Source organism: Salmo trutta, unplaced genomic scaffold, assembly GCF_901001165.1.
Source record: "Salmo trutta unplaced genomic scaffold, fSalTru1.1, whole genome shotgun sequence".
NCBI lineage: Eukaryota > Metazoa > Chordata > Actinopteri > Salmoniformes > Salmonidae > Salmo > Salmo trutta.
In genome coordinates, this window is record NW_021823104.1 from 3,158,967 (window position 1) to 3,183,231 (window position 24,265).

General features: G+C 50.9%; 1 protein-coding gene across 1 annotated transcript in view; it reads left to right on the forward strand.

Annotated features, from left to right (window-relative positions):
• fscn1a (fascin actin-bundling protein 1a) overlaps positions 1–24,265 on the forward strand; it is a 26,127-nt gene that overhangs the window by 737 nt on the left and 1,125 nt on the right. Inside the window, exons 2-7 of the mRNA XM_029747684.1 lie at positions 4,889–4,948; positions 6,676–6,726; positions 6,949–7,354; positions 20,196–20,352; positions 22,471–22,592; positions 23,381–23,548. Of these exons, the coding sequence (XP_029603544.1) occupies positions 4,889–4,948; positions 6,676–6,726; positions 6,949–7,354; positions 20,196–20,352; positions 22,471–22,592; positions 23,381–23,548 (964 nt within the window). The remainder of the gene's footprint in view (positions 1–4,888; positions 4,949–6,675; positions 6,727–6,948; positions 7,355–20,195; positions 20,353–22,470; positions 22,593–23,380; positions 23,549–24,265) is intronic.

The window sequence follows — 24,265 nt, forward strand, 5'->3', positions numbered from 1 at the left end:
ATGCTTTCTCTAAACATTGAATTTATTTTTAATTTAAGCTTTTTATTTATTTAACTAGGTAAGTCCCAGTTAAAAACAAATTATGATTTACAATGGACGGCCTACACCGGTTAAAAAAAACCCGGACTGACGCTGGGCCAATTGTGCGCCGCCCTTTTTTGGGATACAGCCTAAGAATCGAACCAGGGTGTTTTTGTAGTGACGCCTCAATGCCCTGAGATGCTGCGCGGTAGTGTTTCAGAAACATAAGGAATGTATCTTTCATATCAGCAGGGAATATTAATACATTATAAACGGTCGCCGACATTTCTAGTCCTACAGCCTTTTTTATAGGGTTAATGTTCCCACACTGCCATTTTTGGTTTATTTTAACCTTTATTTAACCAGGACAAGTCAGTTAAGAACAAATTCTGATTTACAATGAAGGTCTACCGGGGAACAGTGGGTTAACTGCCTTGTTCAGGGGGCAGAATGACAGATTTGTACCTTGTCAGCTCAGGGATTTTATCTAGCAACCTTTCAGTTACTAGTCCAACACTCTAACCACTAGGCTACCTGCCGCCCCTCCACTCTAACCACTAGGCTACCTGCCGCCCCTCCACTCTAACCACTAGGCTACCTGCCGCCCCTCCACTCTAACCACTAGGCTACCTGCCGCCCCTCCACTCTAACCACTAGGCTACCTGCCGTCCCTCCACTCTAACCACTAGGCTACCTGCCGCCCCTCCACTCTAACCACTAGGCTACCTGCCTTCCCTCCACTCTAACCACTAGGCTACCTGCCTCCCCCCCCCTCTAACCACTAGGCTACCCTGCCCCCCCTCCTCTAACCACTAGGCTACCTATATAGTCTAACCACTAGGCTACCTGCCGTCCCTCCACTCTAACCACTAGGCTACCTGCCGCCCCTCCACTCTAACCACTAGGCTACCTGCCTTCCCTCCACTCTAACCACTAGGCTACCTGCCTCCCCCCCCCTCTAACCACTAGGCTACCTGCCCCCCCCCCTCTAACCACTAGGCTACCTGCCTCCCCCCTCTAACCACTAGGCTACCTGCCTCCCCATCCCTCTAACCACTAGGCTACCTGCCCCCCCCCCCCTCTAACCACTAGGCTACCGGCCCCCCCTCCTCTAACCACTAGGCTACCTGCCTCCCCTCCACTCTAACCACTAGGCTACCTGCCTCCCCTCCACTCTAACCACTAGGCTACCTGCCTCCCCCTCTAACCACTAGGCTACCTGCCTCCCCCCTCTAACCACTAGGCTACCTGCCTCCCCATCCCTCTAACCACTAGGCTACCTGCCCCCCCCCCTCTAACCACTAGGCTACCTGCCCCCCCCCCCCCTCTAACCACTAGGCTACTTGCCCCCCCCCCTCTAACCACTAGTCTACCTGCCGTCCCCCTCCTCTAACCACTAGGCTACCGGCCCCCCCTCCTCTAACCACTAGTCTACCTGCCTCCCCCCCTATCCACTAGGCTACCTGCCCCCCCCCTCTAACCACTAGGCTACCTGCCCCCCCCCCCCTCTAACCACTAGGCTACCTGCCCCCCCCCCCCTCTAACCTGCCCCCCCCCCCCTCTAACCACTAGGCTACACTAGGCTACCGAGATTCCTGCAGTCAGCATGCCAGTTGCACATTCCCTGAACACTTGAGACCATCTGTGGCATTGTGTTGTGTGACTTGTTCAGGGGCAGAACGACAGATTTTTACCTTGTCAGCTCGGGGATTTGATCTGGCAACCTTCTGGTTACTAGTCCAATGCTCTAACCACTAGGCTACCCCCCCATGCATGCCAATTGCACGCTCCCTGAAAACTTGAGACCATCTGTGGCATTGTGTTGTGTGACAAAACTGCGCACTTTAGAGTGGCCTTTTATTGTCCCCTAGCACAAGGTGCACCTATGTAATGATCATGCAGTTTAATCAGCTTCTCGATATGCCACAGCCTGTCAGGTGGGATGGATTATCTTGGTAAAGGAGAAATGCTCACTGAGATGGAAACACATTTTAGCACAACCTCTTGAGAGCAATAAGCTTTTTTTTTTGTGTCTAGAAAATTGCGATTTCTTTAAAAATGTATTTTTATTTCAGCTCATGAAACCAAAAGTTTACGTTTTTATATTGTTGTTCAGTGTAGGGCAGAAATTAGCGTTTTTCTTGGACTCTCTCGACCTCTACAAGCCAGAATGCTGAATAAAATGATACTTTACCTGTTTTGTCTGTTTGGTTGGTCCTTTTGCAGGTAGTAATGTGAGACTAAATATCCGCAGATCAGTGTCATCAAACTGACCCTTCAGTTCGCTGGTCTGGACTTCGTTTTTCTATTTCAGTTTTTATTATTTTTGTTTCAATTCTCACGTGACAAACACTTGCACGACGTGTCAAAGCCTTATAACCGAATGGCAAACACATTTCCAGTGGATTATGGGGGGGGGGAAATGTGCTTAATTTGAAAGACGTTGATTTTATTTGTTTACGTGTTGTACGTCACGTGCAACAGAACCGACCGACCGCCGCAAAACAAAAACACAAAAAGTGGGTTAATCAACACTTTTTCCCTGTGAATCCCACTTCCTCCTCCTGCCAAAAAAGGGCTAACGACATGTATAACCGGTGAAGTTTTTATAAAAATAGGGGTTTTAATTCAACATTCTGTAGAGACTGGTAACCACGGAGTAACCACGGTAACGGTCTCTCTCTTTAGGCAACCAACGTGTGTGTGTGTGTGTGTGTGTGTGTGTGTTAACTGGGGAGGAAGTGTAGTTTGGCAACTGGAGACACACAGCTTGTTGGTCTGCTAAACTGCTGCAGTCAGAGACACACAGCTTGTTGGTCTGTTAAACGGCTGCAGTCAGAGACACACAGATAAGGGGACATATCAGCGTGTTTCTCTGATATGGAAGATAAGGGGACATATCAGCGTGTTTCTCTCTCTGATATGGAAGATAAGGGGACATATCAGCGTGTTTCTCTCTCTGATATGGAAGATAAGGGGACATATCAGCGTGTTTCTCTCTCTGATATGGAAGATAAGGGGACATATCAGCGTGTTTCTCTCTCTGATATGGAAGATAAGGGGACATATCAGCGTGTTTCTCTCTCTGATATGGAAGATAAGGGGACATATCAGCGTGTTTCTCTCTCTGATATGGAAGATAAGGGGACATATCAGCGTGTTTCTCTCTCTGATATGGAAGATAAGGGGACATATCAGCGTGTTTCTCTCTCTGATATGGAAGATAAGGGGACATATCAGCGTGTTTCTCTCTGATATGGAAGATAAGGGGACATATCAGCGTGTTTCTCTCTGATATGGAAGATAAGGGGACATATCAGCGTGTTTCTCTCTCTGATATGGAAGATAAGGGGACATATCAGCGTGTTTCTCTCTCTGATATGGAAGATAAGGGGACATATCAGCGTGTTTCTCTCTCTGATATGGAAGATAAGGGGACATATCAGCGTGTTTCTTTCTCTGATATGGAAGATAAGGGGGCATATCAGCGTGTTTCTCTCTCTGATATGGAAGATAAGGGGACATATCAGCGTGTTTCTCTCTATGGAAGATAAGGGGACATATCAGCGTGTTTCTCTCTATGGAAGATAAGGGGACATATCAGCGTGTTTCTCTCTCTGATATGGAAGATAAGGGGACATATCAGCGTGTTCTCTCTCTGATATGGAAGATAAGGGGACATATCAGCGTGTTTCTCTCTCTGATATGGAAGATAAGGGGACATATCAGCGTGTTTCTCTCTCTGATATGGAAGATAAGGGGACATATCAGCGTGTTTCTCTCTCTGATATGGAAGATAAGGGGACATATCAGCGTGTGTTTCTCTCTGATATGGAAGATAAGGGGACATATCAGCGTGTTTCTCTCTGATATGGAAGATAAGGGGACATATCAGCGTGTTTCTCTCTGATATGGAAGATAAGGGGACATATCAGCGTGTTTCTCTCTCTGATATGGAAGATAAGGGGACATATCAGCGTGTTTCTCTCTGATATGGAAGATAAGGGGACATATCAGCGTGTTTCTCTCTGATATGGAAGATAAGGGGACATATCAGCGTGTTTCTCTCTGATATGGAAGATAAGGGGACATATCAGCGTGTTTCTCTCTCTGATATGGAAGATAAGGGGACATATCAGCGTGTTTCTCTCTCTGATATGGAAGATAAGGGGACATATCAGCGTGTTTCTCTCTCTGATATGGAAGATAAGGGGTCATATCAGCGTGTTTCTCTCTGATATGGAAGATAAGGGGACATATCAGCGTGTTTCTCTCTCTGATATGGAAGATAAGGGGACATATCAGCGTGTTTCTCTCTCTGATATGGAAGATAAGGGGACATATCAGCGTGTTTCTCTCTGATATGGAAGATAAGGGGACATATCAGCGTGTTTCTCTCTCTGATATGGAAGATAAGGGGACATATCAGCGTGTTTCTCTCTCTGATATGGAAGATAAGGGGACATATCAGCGTGTTTCTCTCTGATATGGAAGATAAGGGGACATATCAGCGTGTGTTTTTTGGAAAACCGGTTAGAAAGCGACGAGTATTGATTTTTGTTAAACGTTAAAACACGGAATTGTAGTTCACACAGAGCTAAATGTTGGCGACTAACAGCTGAAAAGCCGACCAGAAGGGATTTAGTGTGTGTCTGTGTGGAGGGTATTGTTTTGTCAGAAGGAGGGTTGTAAGGCTATGTAGTGTGTGTGGTTGTAAGGCTACGTAGTGTCTGTGTGGAGGGTATCGTTTGTCAGAAGGAGGGTTATAAGGCTACGTAGTGTGTGTGTGTGGAGGGTAATGTTTGTCAGAAGGAGGGTTATAAGGCTACGTAGTGTGTGTGATATATTATATTGTGTTTCTCTGCAGTCGGAGGTCCATGGCAGATACCTGGGAGGCACAGAGGACAGGATCAGCTGCTTTGCCCAGGTAGGTGGGTTTTCAACTTCCTGAACAAGCGGATGGACATTATAACGTGTGTGTGGACTGTAACGTGTGTGTGTGTGTGTGTGGACTGTAACGTGTGTGTGTGTGGACTGTAACGTGTGTGTGTGTGGACTGTAACGTGTGTGGACTGTAACGTGTGTGTGTGGACTGTAACGTGTGTGTGGACTGTAACGTGTGTGTGGACTGTAACGTGTGTGTGGACTGTAACGTGTGTGTGTGTATGTGTGTGGACTGTAACGTGTGTGTGTGTGTATGTGTGTGGACTGTAACGTGTGTGTGGACTGTAACGTGTGTGGACTGTAACGTGTGTGTGGACTGTAACGTGTGTGTGGACTGTAACGTGTGTGTGGACTGTAACGTGTGTGTGGACTGTAACGTGTGTGTGGACTGTAACGTGTGTGTGGACTGTAACGTGTGTGTGGACTGTAACGTGTGTGTGGACTGTAACGTGTGTGTGTGTGTGTGGACTGTAACGTGTGTGTGTGTGTGTGGACTGTAACGTGTGTGTGTGTGTGTGTGGACTGTAACGTGTGTGTGTGTGGACTGTAACGTGTGTGTGTGTGTGGACTGTAACGTGTGTGTGTGTGTGGACTGTAACGTGTGTGTGTGTGTGTGTGGACTGTAACGTGTGTGTGTGTGTGGACTGTAACGTGTGTGTGTGTGTGGACTGTAACGTGTGTGTGTGTGTGTGTGTGGACTGTAACGTGTGTGTGTGGACTGTAACGTGTGTGTGTGTGTGTGTGTGTGGACTGTAACGTGTGTGTGTGTGGACTGTAACGTGTGTGTGTGTGTGTGTGTGTGGGACTGTAACGTGTGTGTGTGTGGACTGTAACGTGTGTGTGTGTGTGGACTGTAACGTGTGTGTGTGTGTGTGTGGACTGTAACGTGTGTGTGTGTGTGTGTGTGTGGACTGTAACGTGTGTGTGTGTGTGTGGACTGTAACGTGTGTGTGTGTGTGGACTGTAACGTGTGTGTGTGGACTGTAACGTGTGTGTGTGTGGACTGTAACGTGTGTGTGTGTGGACTGTAACGTGTGTGTGTGTGTGGACTGTAACGTGTGTGTGTGTGTGTGTGGACTGTAACGTGTGTGTGTGTGTGTGTGTGGACTGTAACGTGTGTGTGTGTGTGGACTGTAACGTGTGTGTGTGTGTGTGTGTGTGGACTGTAACGTGTGTGTGTGTGTGGACTGTAATGTGTGTGTGTGTGTGTGGACTGTAATGTGTGTGTGTGTGGACTAGTGTGTGTGGACTGTAGTGTGTGTGTGTGTGTGGACTGTAACGTGTGTGTGTGTGTGTGGACTGTAACGTGTGTGTGTGTGTGGACTGTAACGTGTGTGTGTGTGGACTGTAACGTGTGTGTGTGTGGACTGTAACGTGTGTGTGTGTGGACTGTAACGTGTGTGTGTGTGTGGACTGTAACGTGTGTGTGTGTGTGTGTGTGGACTGTAACGTGTGTGTGTGTGTGTGTGGACTGTAACGTGTGTGTGTGTGTGTGGACTGTAACGTGTGTGTGTGTGTGTGTGTGTGTGGACTGTAACGTGTGTGTGTGTGTGTGGACTGTAATGTGTGTGTGTGTGTGGACTGTAATGTGTGTGTGTGTGGACTAGTGTGTGTGGACTGTAGTGTGTGTGTGTGTGTGGACTGTAGTGTGTGTGTGTGTGTGTGTGTGTGTGTGTGTGTGTGGACTGTAATATTTGGTCTCTCTCCCAGACTGCGTCAGTGGCTGAAAAATGGAGCGTCCACATTGCCATGCACCCTCAGGTAACGCACCTACAACCCCCCACCCCAACACCTGACCCCCCCCCTCACCCCCCCTTAACACCTGACCCCCCCCCTCCACCCCCCCTTAACACCTGACCCCCCCCCTCCACCCCCCCCTTAACACCTGCCCCCCCCCCCCTCTAAATGGAGCGTTCACATTGCCATGCATCCTCAGGTAACGCACCTACAACCCCCCTTGACCCCTGCACCTCTCCCGTCCAGGTGAACATCTTCAGTGTGACCAGGAAGCGTTACGCCCACCTGTCCTCCAAGGTGGACGAGGTCTCTATAGACCGCGACGTCCCGTGGGGGGTCGACTCCCTGATCACCCTGGTGTTCCTGGACCAACGTTACCACTTGCAGACGTCTGACAACCGCTTTCTGAAGAACGACGGCAGCCTGGAGGCCGCGCCGGACAAAACCACCGGATACACGCTGGAGTTCCGCTCCGGGAAGGTGGCGTTCAGGGATTGTTCCGGGCGTTACCTGGCGCCGTCGGGTCCCAGCGGGACCATGAAGAGCGGGAAGAACAGCCGCGTGGGGAAGGATGAGATGTTCTCTCTGGAGCAGAGTCACCCTCAGGTGGTTCTCACCGCCGGCAACGAGAGGAACGTCTCCACCAGGCAAGGTAGGACCATCACAACCTTCTAGAACTTAACCATCACAACCTTCTAGAACAGGACCAGGCGAGGTAGGAACATCACAACCTTCTAGAACAGGACTAGAACCGAACCAGGCGAGGTAGGAACATCACAACCTTCTAGAACAGAACTAGAACCGAACCAGGCGAGGTAGGAACATCGCAACCTTCTAGAACTTGACTAGAAACTAACCAGGCGAGGTAGGACCATCACAACCTTCTAGAACTTGACTAGAAACTAACCAGGCGAGGTAGGACCATCACAACCTTCTAGAACCTAACCATCACAACCTTCTAGAACAGGACCAGGCGAGGTAGGAACATCACAACCTTCTAGAACAGGACTAGAACCGAACCAGGCGAGGTAGGAACATCACAACCTTCTAGAACAGGACTAGAACCGAACCAGGCGAGGTAGGAACATCACAACCTTCTAGAACAGGACTAGAACCGAACCAGGCGAGGTAGGAACATCACAACCTTCTAGAACAGGACTAGAACCGAACCAGGCGAGGTAGGAACATCACAACCTTCTAGAACAGAACTAGAACCGAACCAGGCGAGGTAGGAACATCACAACCTTCTAGAACAGAACTAGAACCGAACCAGGCGAGGTAGGAACATCACAACCTTCTAGAACAGAACTAGAACCGAACCAGGCGAGGTAGGACCATCGCAACCTTCTAGAACAGAACTAGAAGCTAACCAGGCGAGGTAGGACCATCACAACCTTCTAGAACAGGACTAGAACCAACACAACCTTCTAGAACAGGACTAGAACCCCACCAGGCAAGGTAGGACCATCACAACCTTCTAGAACAGGACTAGAACCAACACAACCTTCTAGAACAGGACTAGAACCCCACCAGGCAAGGTAGGACCATCACAACCTTCTAGAACAGGACTAGAACCCCACCAGGCAAGGTAGGACCATCACAACCTTCTAGAACAGGACTAGAACCGAACCAGGCGAGGTAGGACCATCACAACCTTCTAGAACAGGACTAGAACCGAACCAGGCGAGGTAGGACCATCACAACCTTCTAGAACAGGACTAGAATCTAACCAGGCGAGGTAGGACCATCACAACCTTCTAGAACAGGACTAGAATCTAACCAGGCGAGGTAGGACCATCACAACCTTCTAGAACAGGACTAGAAGCTAACCAGGCGAGGTAGGACCATCACAATCTTCTAGAACAGGACTAGAACCAACACAACCTTCTAGAACAGGACTAGAACCCCACCAGGCAAGGTAGGACCATCACAACCTTCTAGAACAGGACTAGAACCGAACCAGGCGAGGTAGGACCATCACAACCTTCTAGAACCTAACCAGGTGAGGTAGGACCATCACAACCTTCTGGAACAGGACTAGAACCCCACTAGGCGAGGTAGGACCATCGCAACCTTCTAGAACCTAACCAGGCGAGGTAGGACCATCACAACCTTCTAGAACAGGACTAGAACCTAACCAGGCGAGGTAGAACCAACACAACCTTCTAGAACAGGACTAGAACCACACTAGGCGAGGTAGGACCATCACAACCTTCTGGAACAGGACTAGAACCCCACTAGGCGAGGTAGGACCATCGCAACCTTCTGGAACAGGACTAGAACCCCACTAGGCGAGGTAGGACCATCGCAACCTTCTACAACAGGACTAGAACCTAACCAGGCGAGGTAGGACCAACACATCCTTCTAGAACCTAACCAGGTGAGGTAGGACCAACACAACCTTTTAGAACAGGACTAGAACCGAACCAGGCGAGGTAGGACCTGGCAGTAACCCAGAACGTAATGGAAGGCCAGGGAACATTCTGCTCGTAGACCTGGCGGTAACCCAGAACGTAATGGAAGGCCAGGGAACATTCTGCTCATAGACCTGGCGGTAACCCAGAACGTAATGGAAGGCCAGGGAACATTCTGCTCATAGACCTGGCGGTAACCCAGAATGTAATGGAAGGCCAGGGAACATTCTGCTCGTAGACCTGGCAGTAACCCAGAACGTAATGGAAGGCCAGGGAACATTCTGCTCATAGACCTGGCGGTAACCCAGAATGTAATGGAAGGCCAGGGAACATTCTGCTCATAGACCTGGCAGTAACCCAGAACGTAATGGAAGGCCAGGGAACATTCTGCTCATAGACCTGGCGGTAACGTAATGGAAGGCCAGGGAACATTCTGCTCATAGACCTGGCGGTAACCCAGAACGTAATGGAAGGCCAGGGAACATTCTGCTCATAGACCTGGCGGTAACGTAATGGAAGGCCAGGGAACATTCTGCTCATAGACCTGGCAGTAACCCAGAACGTAATGGAAGGCCAGGGAACATTCTGCTCATAGACCTGGCGGTAAAGTTGGAAAGAGGGAGGGTGGACCTCTTCGTTCTGGTTCTGTCTTAACCCACGTGGACCCAGAACGTTGTTAGAGCGCTGTTACGATAGTATCTCATAGGGAATAGAATAATGTTGTGATTATTCTATTCCTATGATATACGGTCACAGCGATATTCTATATCTGTATGTTCTTAACTCTCTGTCTCTCTCTCTCTCTCTCTGTCTCTCTCTCTCTGTCTCTCTCTCTCTGTCTCTCTCTCTCTCTCTGTCTCTCTCTCTCTCTCTGTCTCTCTCTCTCTCTGTCTCTCTCTCTCTCTCTGTCTCTCTCTCTCTCTCTCTCTCTCTCTCTCTCTGTCTCTGTCTCTCTCTGTCTCTGTCTCTCTCTGTCTCTCTCGCAGCGAGTGTTTTAATCGGTCAGTTCTCTGAACTGTGCACTGCAAACACCCAGCAGCTTCTCTTCCTCTCTCCTCAGCTCCTTTCCTCCTCCTCCTCCTCTGAATGGGTCTGTCTCCTCTCCTCCTTTCCTCCTCCTCTCCTCTGCTTCTCTCAGACAGTAAAGGGGTCTGTCTTTCTGGGTGGTGGTCAGATGGACCAGAGACACAACTCATGTTTTATTGATGCTACAGAAAAAGGAGAAGGTCTGCAAGATGGCGAGGAGGAGGAGGGAGAGAGATGGCGAGGAGGAGGAGGGAGAGAGATGGCGAGGAGGAGGAGGGAGAGAGATGGCGAGGAGGAGGAGGAGGGAGAGAGATGGCGAGGAGGAGGAGGAGGGAGAGAGATGGCGAGGAGGAGGGAGAGATGGCGAGGAGGAGGAGGAGGGAGAGAGATGGCGAGGAGGAGGAGGAGGAGGGAGAGAGATGGCGAGGAGGGAGAGAGATGGCGAGAGATGGGAGGCGAGAGCCTGAGAGAGAGGAGAGGCTCCATTTTGTGTCTGGCTGAGAAACAGCTCTGACACCCTGCCTGCCTGTCGTGTTTGTGTTATTTCGTAGCTATTCTGCCCCAGTGATCCCTGCAGTAGTTTACTGATGATGCCTCCCACTCACTCTCTCCACACACACACACACACACACACACACACTGTCTTAGGGCCGGGCTGGGTGGGAGGGGAGGGGGGGGGGGAGAGAGAGAGAGACTCCTCTTGTGTGGCAGCTACAGTGCAGGCGTTTGTCTGGATTTATGCCAAGGGAGGGACTGCAACACACTGGACTATGTGTGATCCAGAGATGAGACCTGGACGCTGTCTGGTCGTGACTCCATCTCTGGTGTGTGTGTGATCCAGAGATGGGACCTGGACGCTGTCTGGTCGTGACTCCATCTCTGGTGTGTGTGTGATCCAGAGATGAGACCTGGATGCTGTCTGGTCGTGACCACAACACGTGTCGTTGTGCTACAGGAGAGTCCGTGAGTCTGTGTGGAAAAAGCTCTTGTCTTCTTCATGGATCCCAAACAGGAAGTGGTTTTAGGAGCTCAGAAGCAGCAGTTTTGTGTTTTCACGAAGCCTCTGAGTGGAAATGGCAGATCTGGAAATGGCAGATCTGGAAATGGCAGATCTGGAAATGGCAGATCTGGAAATGGCAGATCTGGAAATGGCAGAGAGAGGCAGAGAGAGGCAGAGAGAGGCAGAGAGAGGCAGAGAGAGGCAGAGAGAGGCAGAGAGAGGCAGAGAGAGGCAGAGAGAGGCAGAGAGAGAGACTTAAAAATAAAAGCTATTGGTCGACCAAGAGACGGCTGTTCTTTTGAACAATCGATTGTTTGAAATGTTAAAACGTGTATTTTTGTCAAAATATAGACGCATCCTACGTGTTTTTAATCACATGAACTATATACACTGAGCATGTCTGATGCTTTAAGCACACTGTTTGATTAAATAATTAAGAAGCACACAAATGACTAGAGGGAGTCCTAACCACAGTTCATTTGATTGTGCTGGGTCTGCGCTGTGCTAAAAATACACAACAAATGCATGACTGACTAGCACCCGTTCTCTCTCTCTCCTCCCTGTGACTGGGACCCGTTCTCTCTCTCTCCTCCCTGTGACTGGGACCCGTTCTCTCTCTCTCTCTCTCCTCCCTGTGACTGGGACCCGCTCTCTCTCTCTCTCTCTCCTCCCTGTGACTGGGACCCGTTCTCTCTCTCTCTCTCTCCTCCCTGTGACTGGGACCCGTTCTCTCTCTCTCTCTCCTCCCTGTGACTGGGACCCGTTCTCTCTCTCTCCTCCCTGTGACTGGGACCCGTTCTCTCTCTCTCTCTCCTCCCTGTGACTGGGACCCGTTCTCTCTCTCTCTCTCCTCCCTGTGACTGGGACCCGTTCTCTCTCTCTCTCTCTCCTCCCTGTGACTGGGACCCGTTCTCTCTCTCTCTCTCCTCCCTGTGACTAGCACCCGTTCTCTCTCTCTCTCCTCCCTGTGACTGGGACCCGTTCTGTCTCTCTCTCTCCCCCCTGTGACTGGGACCCGTTCTGTCTCTCTCTCTCCCCCCTGTGACTGGGACCCGTTCTCTCTCTCTCCTCCCTGTGACTGGGACCCGTTCTCTCTCTCTCTCCTCCCTGTGACTGGGACCCGTTCTCTCTCTCTCCTCCCTGTGACTGGGACCCGTTCTCTCTCTCTCTCCTCCCTGTGACTGGGACCCGTTCTCTCTCTCTCCTCCCTGTGACTAGCACCCTCTCTCTCTGTCTGTGTTGCTGAAGCTGTAACAATCACAGCCATTTCTGACTGGGACCCGTTCTCTCTCTCTCTGTCTCTCTCTCTCTCTGTCTCTCTCTCTCTCTGTCTCTCTCTCTCTCTCTCTTTCTCCTCCCTGTGACTGGGACCCGTTCTCTCTCTCTCTCTGTCTCTCTCTCTCTCTCTCTCTTTCTCCTCCCTGTGACTGGGACCCGTTCTCTCTCTCTCTCTCTCTCTCTCTCTCTCTCTCTCTCTCTCTCTGTCTCTCTCTCTGTCTCTCTCTCTGTCTCTCTCTCTGTCTCTCTCTCTGTCTCTCTCTCTCTCTGTCTGTGTTGCTGAAGCTGTAACAATCACAGCCATTTCTGACTGGGAAAAAGTTCTGTTACCAGAATCCCTAATTTGTTTAGGTAAAAACAATCCCCATTTCCCTATAACCCTTTGCTCTCTCTACGTGACACAATAAGGTCTCACCTATAGCGTATCATAATCGCATCCAATAAATTGGTTCTAATAAATGGGTCGGTCCGGTCGGACGGGCCTCGGCAATGGGTCGGTCCGGTCGGACGGGCCTCGGCAATGGGTCGGTCCGGTCGGACGGGCCTCGGCAATGGGTCGGACGGGCCTCGGCAATCGGACCGGTGTCTTGTACACATTACATGTAAAATAAAAAAAATGTTTTGTATAAAATCTGTCTTGGTCACATTCACATATTTAACAATGTTATTGCGGGTGTAGTGAAACGCTTGTGTTTCTAGCTCCAACAGTGCAGTAATATCTAACAATACACACATCTAGAAGTAACAGAATGGAATTAAGAAATATATATAAATGTTAGGACGAGTAATGTTGGCATGGTGTTGACTAGAATACAGTATATACATATGAAATGAGGGAAACCATTTGTAAACATTATTAAAGTGACCCAGTGTTCCATGTATATAGGACAGCAGCCTCTAAGGTGCAGGGCAGGGTACTGGGTGATAGCTGGCTAGTAACAGTGGCTAAGGGCAGGGCAGGGTACTGGGTGATAGCTGGCTAGTAACAGTGGCTAAGGGCAGGGTACTGGGTGATAGCTGGCTAGTAACAGTGGCTAAGGGCAGGGTACCGGGTGATAGCTGGCTAGTGGCTCAGGGCAGGGCAGGGTACTGGGTGATAGCTGGCTAGTAACAGTGGCTAAGGGCAGGGCACTGGGTGATAGCTGGCTAGTAACAGTGGCTAAGGGCAGGGCAGGGTACCGGGTGATAGCTGGCTAGTAACAGTGGCTAAGGGCAGGGTACTGGGTGATAGCTGGCTAGTAACAGTGGCTAAGGGCAGGGTACTGGGTGATAGCTGGCTAGTAACAGTGGCTAAGGGCAGGGTACTGGGTGATAGCTGGCTAGTAACAGTGGCTAAGGGCAGGGTACTGGGAGATAGCTGGCTAGTAACAGTGGCTAAGGGCAGGGCAGGGTACTGGGAGATAGCTGGCTAGTAACAGTGGCTAAGGGCAGGGCAGGGTACTGGGAGATAGCTGGCTAGTAACAGTGGCTAAGGGCAGGGCAGGGTACTGGGTGATAGCTGGCTAGTAACAGTGGCTAAGGGCAGGGTACTGGGAGATAGCTGACTAGTAACAGTGGCTAAGGGCAGGGCAGGGTACTGGGAGATAGCTGGCTAGTAACAGTGGCTAAGGGCAGGGTACTGGGAGATAGCTGGCTGGTAACAGTGGCTAAGGGCAGGGCAGGGTACTGGGTGATAGCTGGCTAGTAACAGTGGCTAAGGGCAGGGTACTGGGTGATAGCTGGCTAGTGACAGTGGCTAAGGGCAGGGCAGGGTACTGGGTGATAGCTGACTAGTAACAGTGGCTAAGGTTCAGGGCAGGGTACTGGGTGATAGCTGGCTAGTAACAGTGGCTAAGGGCAGGGTACTGGGTGATAGCTGGCTAGTAACAGTGGCTAAGGTTCAGGGCAGGGTACCGGGTGATAGCTGGCTAGTAACAGTGGCTAAGGGCAGGGTACTGGGTGATAGCTGGCTAGTAACAGTGGCTAAGGGCAGGGTACCGGGTGATAGCTGACTAGTAACAGTGGCTAAGGGCAGGGCAGGGTACTGGGTGATAGCTGACTAGTAACAGTGGCTAAGGTTCAGGGCAGGGTACCGGGTGATAGCTGGCTAGTAACAGTGGCTAAGGTTCAGGGCAGGGTACTGGGTGATAGCTGGCTAGTAACAGTGGCTAAGGTTCAGGGCAGGGTACTGGGTGGAGGCCAGCTATTTAAGTCTGATGACCTTGAGATAGAAGCTGTTTTTCAGTCTCTCGCTTCCAGCTTTGATGCACCTGTACTGACCTCTCCTTCTGGATGGTAGCGGGGTGATGATGCACCTGTACTGACCTCTCCTTCTGGATGGTAGCGGGGTGATGATGCACCTGTACTGACCTCTCCTTCTGGATGATAGAGGGGTGATGATGCACCTGTACTGACCTCGCCTTCTGGATGATAGCGGGGTGATGATGCACCTGTACTGACCTCGCCTTCTGGATGATAGCGGGGTGATGATGCACCTGTACTGACCTCTCCTTCTGGATGATAGCGGGGTGAACAGGCAGTGGATCAGGTGGTTGTTGTCCTTGATGATATTTTAGGTCTTCCTGTGACATCGGGTGGTGTAGGTGTCCTGGAGGGCAGCTAGTCTGCCCCTGGTGATGTGTTGGGCAGACCGTACTACCCTCTGGAGAGCCCTGTGGTTGCGGGCGGTGCAGTTGGCGTACCAGGCGGTGATACAGCCTGACAGGATGCTTTCAATTTGTGCATTAGGGGCCAAGGGCAGGGTTCAGACCCAAGGCTCTGAGCTTAATGATGAGTTTTTGAGGGTACTATGGTGTTAAATGCTGAGCTGTAGTCGACGCTGTTCCTCTTGTCCAGATGGGGACAGGGCAGTGTTCAGACCCAGGGCCTCCAGCTGAATGCTGAGCTGTAGTCGACGCTGTTCCTCTTGTCCAGATGGGGACAGGGCAGTGTTCAGACTTAGGGCCTCCAGCTGAATGCTGAGCTGTAGTCTGTTCCTCTTGTCCAGATGGGGACAGGGCAGTGTTCAGGGCCTCCAGCTGAATGCTGAGCTGTAGTCTGTTCCTCTTGTCCAGATGGGGACAGGGCAGTGTTCAGGGCCTCCAGCTGAATGCTGAGCTGTAGTCGACGCTGTTCCTCTTGTCCAGATGGGGACAGGGCAGTGTTCAGACCCAGGGCCTCCAGCTGAATGCTGAGCTGTAGTCTGTTCCTCTTGTCCAGATGGGGACAGGGCAGTGTTCAGGGCCTCCAGCTGAATGCTGAGCTGTAGTCTGTTCCTCTTGTCCAGATGGGGACAGGGCAGTGTTCAGACCCAGGGCCTCCAGCTGAATGCTGAGCTGTAGTCGACGCTGTTCCTCTTGTCCAGATGGGGACAGGGCAGTGTTCAGACTTAGGGCCTCCAGCTGAATGCTGAGCTGTAGTCTGTTCCTCTTGTCCAGATGGGGACAGGGCAGTGTTCAGGGCCTCCAGCTGAATGCTGAGCTGTAGTCTGTTCCTCTTGTCCAGATGGGGACAGGGCAGTGTTCAGGGCCTCCAGCTGAATGCTGAGCTGTAGTCGACGCTGTTCCTCTTGTCCAGATGGGGACAGGGCAGTGTGATGGCGATTGCATCAGCTCTCTCGTCTGGTCTCTCTCTCTCTCCTGTGTGAGTCTCCTGATTACAGCGGGGCAGGGTTCTGGCTAGGGAGTGGGCTGGCTGGCTGGCTGGCTGGCTGGCTGGCTCTAGCTGCTGTAAGAATCTCTCTGTCTGTGTGTGTGTGTGTGTGTGTGTGTGTGTGTGTGTGTGTGTGTGTGTGTGTGTGTGTGTGTGTGTGTGTGTGCAGAACAGACTGATCTGGCTCCCCATGTATCCCAGCTGCTGTCCTGTTCAACCCAGCCTGTTGTGTTGAGTGTGTTTTAGTCGCTGGCTGCAGCGAACTGAAAAGCTGAGCGACCCAGAGATCATACACCCCCTTTACTGATACACACACACACACACAGAGTCTCCTAGTAACCCCCTGGCAGCAGTATGTTCCTGTGTCGGCAGGGTTTAAAGGTCAGGAGATGGAGGGACTGCAGTCGGACTGTCTCTGCACCCAGAGGACCTAAAACAGATTGTGGGAGCTGTGTTTTTTGTTGTTTTGACTTCAGAGTGCCGTTTTTGATGTTATCGATCATTTAGTCTGCTGCTGAGAAGGAGAAACAAAACAACGGTATGTTGTGGCTGTCAACGCTAGAGAGACTGGTGGACCAAATACACTGACTGGCCTCTCACTAGGTCGCGTGTGTGTGTGTGTGTGGACAATCAGTGGGTAAACCCCCGGGCTGGCGGCCCCCGTCGGTGGGTGGATCCCCGGGCTGGCGGACCCGTCGGTGGTGGTGTTGGGGGTCAGGCTAAAGAAGCAGTAGATAATTACATAAATGCTCTTTTGTCATACCATCTTTGTGATTGCGACTTTAGTTACTAGGAATAAACTCTATGCTTCTTCCTGGATGGTGATTTCCCTATTCTAGTTCCCTCTCGCGCCTCTAATTCCCATTTGCAAATGGTTTTCATCAGAAGCGAACCTTTCACTAAATGTAAAGTCTGTAGTGGATGTAAAGTAGCTCTATGAAAAGTAGCTGGTGTGTTTTCCTCGTGGAACATTCCAGAGGACAGTACTTCCTGTCCTGTCTACCCCGTTACAATAGACAACCAACCCTCTCTAAAACCCCCTCAGATCTGTCCTGTCTACCCTGTTACAATAGACAACCAACCCTCTCTAAAACCCCCTCAGATCTGGGTTAAACCCTTCCCATCCTGCTCCTCGCTGTCTCTGCTCCAGTCAGTCAATTATCACCATGTGGTTCTCATCTTGGTGTGTGTGTGTGTGTGTGTGTGTGTGTGTGTGTGTGTGTGTGTGTGTGTGTGTGTGTGTGTGTGTGTGTGTGTGTGTGTGTGTGTGTGTGTGTGTACCAGCTGTATCCTGGAGGGTAGAGGTAACGTTTTTCAGGAGTCACTCAACGGGGGAAGAGAGGTTCTGAAACGGAACGTGGAAGTTTCAACACGTCTTCACCGACCCTGGTGTCTCTCTGTAAACATTAAACATCTCTGCTGCCTCTCCTCCCCTGGTGTCTCTCTGTAAACATTAAACATCTCTGCTGCCTCTCCTCCCCTGGTGTCTCTCTGTAAACATTAAACATCTCTGCTGCCTCTCCTCCCCTGGTGTCTCTCTGTAAACATTAAACAGCTCTGCTGCCTCTCCTCCCCTGGTGTCTCTCTGTAAACATTAAACATCTCTGCTGCCTCTCCTCCGACCCTGGTGTCTCTCTGTAAACATTAAACATCTCTGCTGCCTCTCCTCCCTCCCCAGACGGGGCTCTCTGCCTCTCCTCTCCTCCCTGCCCAGACGGGGCTCTCTGCCTCTCCTCCCTCCCCAGGCGGGGCTCTCTGCCTCTCCTCTCCTCCCTCCCCAGGCGGGGCTCTCTGCCTCTCCTCTCCTCCTCCCCAGGCGGGGCTCTCTGCCTCTCCTCTCCTCCTCCCCAGGCGGGGCTCTCTGCCTCTCCTCTCCTCCTCCCCAGGCGGGGCTCTCTGCCTCTCCTCTCCTCCTCCCCAGGCGGGGCTCTCTGCCTCTCCTCTCCTCCTCCCCAGGCGGGGCTCTCTGCCTCTCCTCTCCTCCCTGCCCAGGCGGGGCTCTCTGCCTCTCCTCTCCTCCTCCCCAGGCGGGGCTCTCTGCCTCTCCTCTCCTCCTCCCCAGGCGGGGCTCTCTGCCTCTCCTCTCCTCCCTGCCCAGACGGGGCTCTCTGCCTCTCCTCCCTCCCCAGGCGGGGCTCTCTGCCTCTCCTCCCTCCCCAGGCGGGGCTCTCTGCCTCTCCTCTCCTCCCTCCCCAGACGGGGCTCTCTGCCTCTCCTCTCCTCCTCCCCAGGCGGGGCTCTCTGCCTCTCCTCCCTCCCCAGGCGGGGCTCTCTGCCTCTCCTCCCTCCCCAGGCGGGGCTCTCTGCCTCTCCTCTCCTCCCTGCCCAGACGTGGCTGTGTTCTGTAGCTGACTCCTGTCTCTGTGTTTCTGTCTTTATGTGCTCCTGATGTGAAGAATGACCTTTGGTGCTCCTCAATCTTTCATTCCTCTGGCTGTGTCCTCCTAACTGATTTATAACCCATAATTCCATGGGGGATTAAACCCTGGAGCTGTGGCAGGGTCTGGCTGTAGCCTGGTGTGTGTGTGTGTGTGTGTGTGTGTGTGTGTGTGTGTGTGTGTGTGTACAGCTGTAGGACATCCTCTAATCCCAGCTCTCTGATGTTGCTGATCCTGACCAGACAGTATGTGACTGACGTCTGGAACTCTGGTAATGACACACTTGGCGTGACTGACTTGGTGTGTGTGTGTGTGTGTACACTGCTCTTTGCATGACAGACTGACCTGTTAAATCATATAATCTAATTTATTTATAAAGCCCTTCTTACATCAGCTGATATCTCAAAGTGCTGTACAGAAACCCAGCCTGAAACCCCAAACAGCAAGCAATGCAGGTGTAGAAGCACGGTGGCTAGGAAAAACTCCCTAGAAAGGCCAGAACCTAGGAAGAAACCTAGAGAGGAACCAGGCTATGAGGGGTGGCTAGGAAAAACTCCCCTAGAAAGGCCAAAACCTAGGAAGAAACCTAGAGAGGAACCAGGCTATGAGGGGTGGCTAGGAAAAACTCCCTAGAAAGGCCAGAACCTAGGAAGAAACCTAGAGAGGAACCAGGCTATGAGGGGTGGCCAGTCCTCTTCTGGCTGTACCATATATACATATAATACACATGACATATATACAACACATTAAGAACGCCTTCTCTTTCCATGACATTAGACTGACCAGGTGAATCCAGGTGAATCCAGGTGAAAGATATGATCCCTTATTAATGTCACCTGTTAAATCCACTTCAATCAGTGTAGATGAAGGGGAGGAGACAGACAGGTTAAAGAAGGATTTATAAGCCTTGAGACAAATGAGGCATTGTGTGTGTGTGCGCCATTCGGAGGGTGAATGAGCGAGACAAAAGGTTTGTTGTCTTTGAACGGGGGATGGTAGTAGGTGTCAGGTGCACTGTGTTTGAGTCAAGAATTGCAACGCTGCTGTTTTTTTTTTCTCACACTCAACAGTTTCCAGTGTGTAACAAGAATGGTCCACCACCTCAAGGACATCCAGACAGAACATGTGGGGAGTCAATATGTGGGAAGCTTTGGAGTCAACATGTGGGAAGCTTTGGAGTCAACATGTGGGAAGCTTTGGAGTCAACATGTGGGAAGCTTTGGAGTCAACATGTGGGAAGCTTTGGAGTCAACATGTGGGAAGCTTTGGAGTCAACATGTGGGAAGCTTTGGAGTCAACATGTGGGAAGCTTTGGAGTCAACATGTGGGAAGCTTTGGAGTCAATATGTGGGAAGCTTTGGAGTCAATATGTGGGAAGCTTTGGAGTCAATATGTGGGAAGCTTTGGAGTCAATATGTGGGAAGCTTTGGAGTCAATATGTGGGAAGCTTTGGAGTCAATATGTGGGAAGCTTTGGAGTCAATATGTGGGAAGCTTTGGAGTCAATATGTGGGAAGCTTTGGAGTCAACATGTGGGAAGCTTTGGAGTCAACATGTGGGAAGCTTTGGAGTCAATATGTGGGAAGCTTTCGACACCTTGTAGAGTTCAAGCCCCGACTACATATAGGGCAGTTCTGAGGGCCAAAGGGGGCTGTAACTCAATATTAGGGAGGTGTTTTTAATGTTTTGTACAAATCTGTAGTGCGTTTCTGTTCGTTCCTGACCCTCTGTCAGTCTCTAACCCTGCTCTCCTCTTGGCCCCGCCTAGGCATGGACCTGTCAGCCAATCAGGATGAGGAGGGAGACCAGGAAGTGTTCCAGGTGGAGATGAGTCGTGAGAACAGGAAGTGCGCGTTCCGGACCGCTGCCGGGAAGTACTGGACCCTCACCACCTCTGGAGGATTGCAGTGTACCGCCTCCACTAAGTAATAGCACACACACACACACAGTAAACACACACGCCACACACACACCATACACACACAGTAACCACCCACACCACACCACACCACACACACCATACATACACACACACACACACACACACGCACACATACCATACACACAAACACACAGTAAACACACAGGCCACACATACACACACCACACACACACACACAGTCTTGTACAGCTAACCTTGTGTGGGGGGGACACAATTCAGTCCCATTCAAAATCCTATTTTCCCTAACCCCTGACCTCCTAACCCCTGACCTCCTAACCCTCAACTCCTAACGAAAATCTAACACTAATTCTAATTTAAACCCTAAACCCCCTTTAGAATGAGCGTTTTGACCTCGTGGGGACCAACAAAATGTCCCCCAGTTAGTCAGATTTTTTTTGTTTATTTACTATTCTTGTGGGGACTTCAGGTCCCCACAAGTATAGTTAAACACGTGTGTATACACACACACACACACACCACCTCTATATGAATGCTGAGTGGTAATGATCCAGCAGACCTTCTCAGGTCGTTGTGATTTCGAGGTTTGACGGCTGGTGTCATGTTTCTCGAGTGCTCTGTCGCCCACGGGGTGGTGTGGGTCCTGTAATTTAGCTGCAGTAATTTAGCTGCAGTATATGTACTGTTGGCTGCAGTAATTTAGCTGCAGTATATGTACTGTTGGCTGCAGTAATTTAGCTGCAGTATATCGACTGTTGGCTGCAGTAATTTAGCTGCAGCTAATGCAGTAATTTAGCTGGAGTATATCTACTGTTAGCTGCAGTAATTTAGCTGCAGTATATCTACTGTTGGCTGCAGTAATTTAGCTGCAGTATATCTACTGTTGGCTGCAGTAATTTAGCTGCAGTATATCGACTGTTGGCTGTAGTAATTTAGCTGCAGCTAATGCAGTAATTTAGCTGGAGTATATCTACTGTTAGCTGCAGTAATTTAGCTGCAGTATATCTACTGTTGGCTGCAGTAATTTAGCTGCAGTAATTTAGCTGCAGTAATTTAGCTGCAGCTAATGCAGTAATTTAGCTGCAGTATATCTACTGTTAGCTGCAGTAATTTAGCTGCAGTATATTGACTGTTGGCTGCAGTATATTGACTGTTGGCTGCAGTAATTTAGCTGCAGTATATCTACTGTTGGCTGCAGTATATCTACTGTTAGCCGCCAGCTAGCTGCAGTAATTTAGCTGCAGTATATCTACTGTTAGCCGCCAGCTAGCTGCAGTAATTTAGCTGCAGTATAGCGACTGTTAGCCACCAGCTAGCTGCAGTATATCTACTGTTAGCCGCCAGCTAGCTGCAGTAATTTAGCTGCAGTATAGCGACTGTTAGCCGCCAGCTAGCTGCAGTAATTTAGGTGCAGTATAGCGACCGTTAGCCGCCAGCTAGCTGCAGTAATTTAGCTGCAGTATAGCGACCGTTAGCCGCCAGCTAGCTGCAGTAATTTAGCTGCAGTATATCTACTGTTAGCCGCCAGCTAGCTGCAGTAATTTAGCTGCAGTATAGCGACCGTTAGCCGCCAGCTAGCTGCAGTAATTTAGCTGCAGTATAGCGACCGTTAGCCGCCAGCTAGCTGCAGTAATTTAGCTGCAGTATAGCGACCGTTAGCCGCCAGCTAGCTGCAGTAATTTAGCTGCAGTATAGCGACCGTTAGCCGCCAGCTAGCTGCAGTAATTTAGCTGCAGTATAGTGACTGTTTGCCGCCAGCTAGCTGCAGTATATCTACTGCTAGCCGCCAGCTAGCTGCAGTAATTTAGCTGCAGTATATCTACTGTTAGCCGCCAGCTAGCTGCAGTAATTTAGCTGCAGTATATCGACCGTTAGCCGTCAGATAGCTGCAGTATATCGACTGTTAGCCGTCAGCTAGCTGCAGTATATCGACTATTAGCCGCCAGCTAGCTGCAGTATATCGACTGTTAGCCGCCAGCTAGCTGCAGTATATCGACCAGCACCCTGCTTCATTGCTCCATAAAGGGGTGGTTCCAGTAATAGGTATTATTACAATGTTCTACCCTGTTGAGAATTATATTAACCGTGTGTGTGTGTGTGTGTGTGTGTGTGTGTGTGTGTGTGTGTGTGTGTGTGTGTGTAGGACTGCCAACTGTTACTTTGACATGGAGTACTGTGGTAAGAAGCTGACCCTCCGCGCCGCCAACGGGAAATACGTCGCCGCCAAGAAGAACGGCCAGCTAGCCGCTACCATCGACGTTGCCGGTCAGTGTGTGTGTGTGTGTTAAAACAGCTCTGCCTTCTGGGTAGTAAAAATAAACACAGCAGGGTGTTCCAGATGGTTTGGGTCAAGGGTCATACCAACTCCTAGTCAGTCTCTCCCTGTTCCAGATGGTTTGGTTCAAGTAGGGTGTTGGCGAGAGGGCGTCCCCAGGCTAGGGTGTTGGAGAGAGGGCGTCCCCGGGCTAGGGTGTTGGAGAGAGGGCGTCCCCGGGCTAGGGTGTTGGAGAGAGGGCGTCCCCGGGCTAGGGTGTTGGCGAGAGGGCGTCCCCGGGCTAGGGTGTTGGCGAGAGGGCGTCCCCGGGCTAGGGTGTTGGAGAGAGAGGGCGTCCCCGGGCTAGGGTGTTGGAGAGAGAGGGCGTCCCCGGGCTAGGGTGTTGGAGAGAGGGCGTCCCCGGGCTAGGGTGTTGGGGAGAGAGAGGGCGTCCCCGGGCTAGGGTGTTGGAGAGAGAGGGCGTCCCCGGGCTAGGGTGTTGGAGAGAGAGGGCGTCCCCGGGCTAGGGTGTTGGAGAGAGAGGGCGTCCCCGGGCTAGGGTGTTGGAGAGAGAGGGTGTCCCCGGGCTAGGGTGTTGGAGAGAGAGGGCGTCCCCAGGCTTGGGTGTTGGAGAGAGAGGGTGTCCCCAGGCTAGGGTGTTGGGGAGAGAGAGGGCGTCCCCAGGAGAGGAGGGTGCTGGATAACACCCCAGGAGAGTAGGGTATAACCTTTTGACCTTTTATATAAAAGCTTTCTCTGGTCTTTGACGGCATGGGTGATGTGTGTTTTGTCCTTCCAGGTGAGTCTGAGGAGTTCCTGATGAAGCTGATCAACCGGCCAATCATAGTCCTCCGTGGGGAACACGGTTTCATCGGGTGTCGTAAGGTCACGGGAACCCTGGACTCCAATCGTTCCTCCTACGACTACTTTACCCTGACCTTCAGAGAGGGGACCTACAGCTTACAGGGTTAGTATATATACACACTACTTTACCCTGACCTTCAGAGAGGGGCCCTACAGTTTACAGGGTTAGTATATATACACACTACTTTACCCTGACCTTCAGAGAGGGGCCCTACAGTTTACAGGGTTAGTATATATACACTACTTTACCCTGACCTTCAGAGAGGGGCCCTACAGCTTACAGGGTTAGTATATATACACACTACTTTACCCTGACCTTCAGAGAGGGGCCCTACAGCTTACAGGGTTAGTATATATACACTACTTTACCCTGACCTTCAGAGAGGGCCCTACAGCTTACAGGGTTAGTATATATACACACTACTTTACCCTGACCTTCAGAGAGGGGCCCTACAGTTTACAGGGTTAGTATATATACACACTACTTTACCCTGACCTTCAGAGAGGGGCCCTACAGCTTACAGGGTTAGTATATACACACTACTTTACACTGACCTTCAGAGAGGGGCCCTACAGGGTTAGTATATATATACACTACTTTACCCTGACCTTCAGAGAGGGGCCCTACAGCTTACAGGGTTAGTGCGCGCACACACACACACACACACACACACACACACACACACACACACACACACACACACACACACTACTTTACCCTGACCTTCAGAGAGGGGCCCTATAGGGTCAGTACAGACATACATGGACACACACAGGCTTTGCCTGAGACCTGAAGATTTGGCCGTTTGCTTCCCAAACT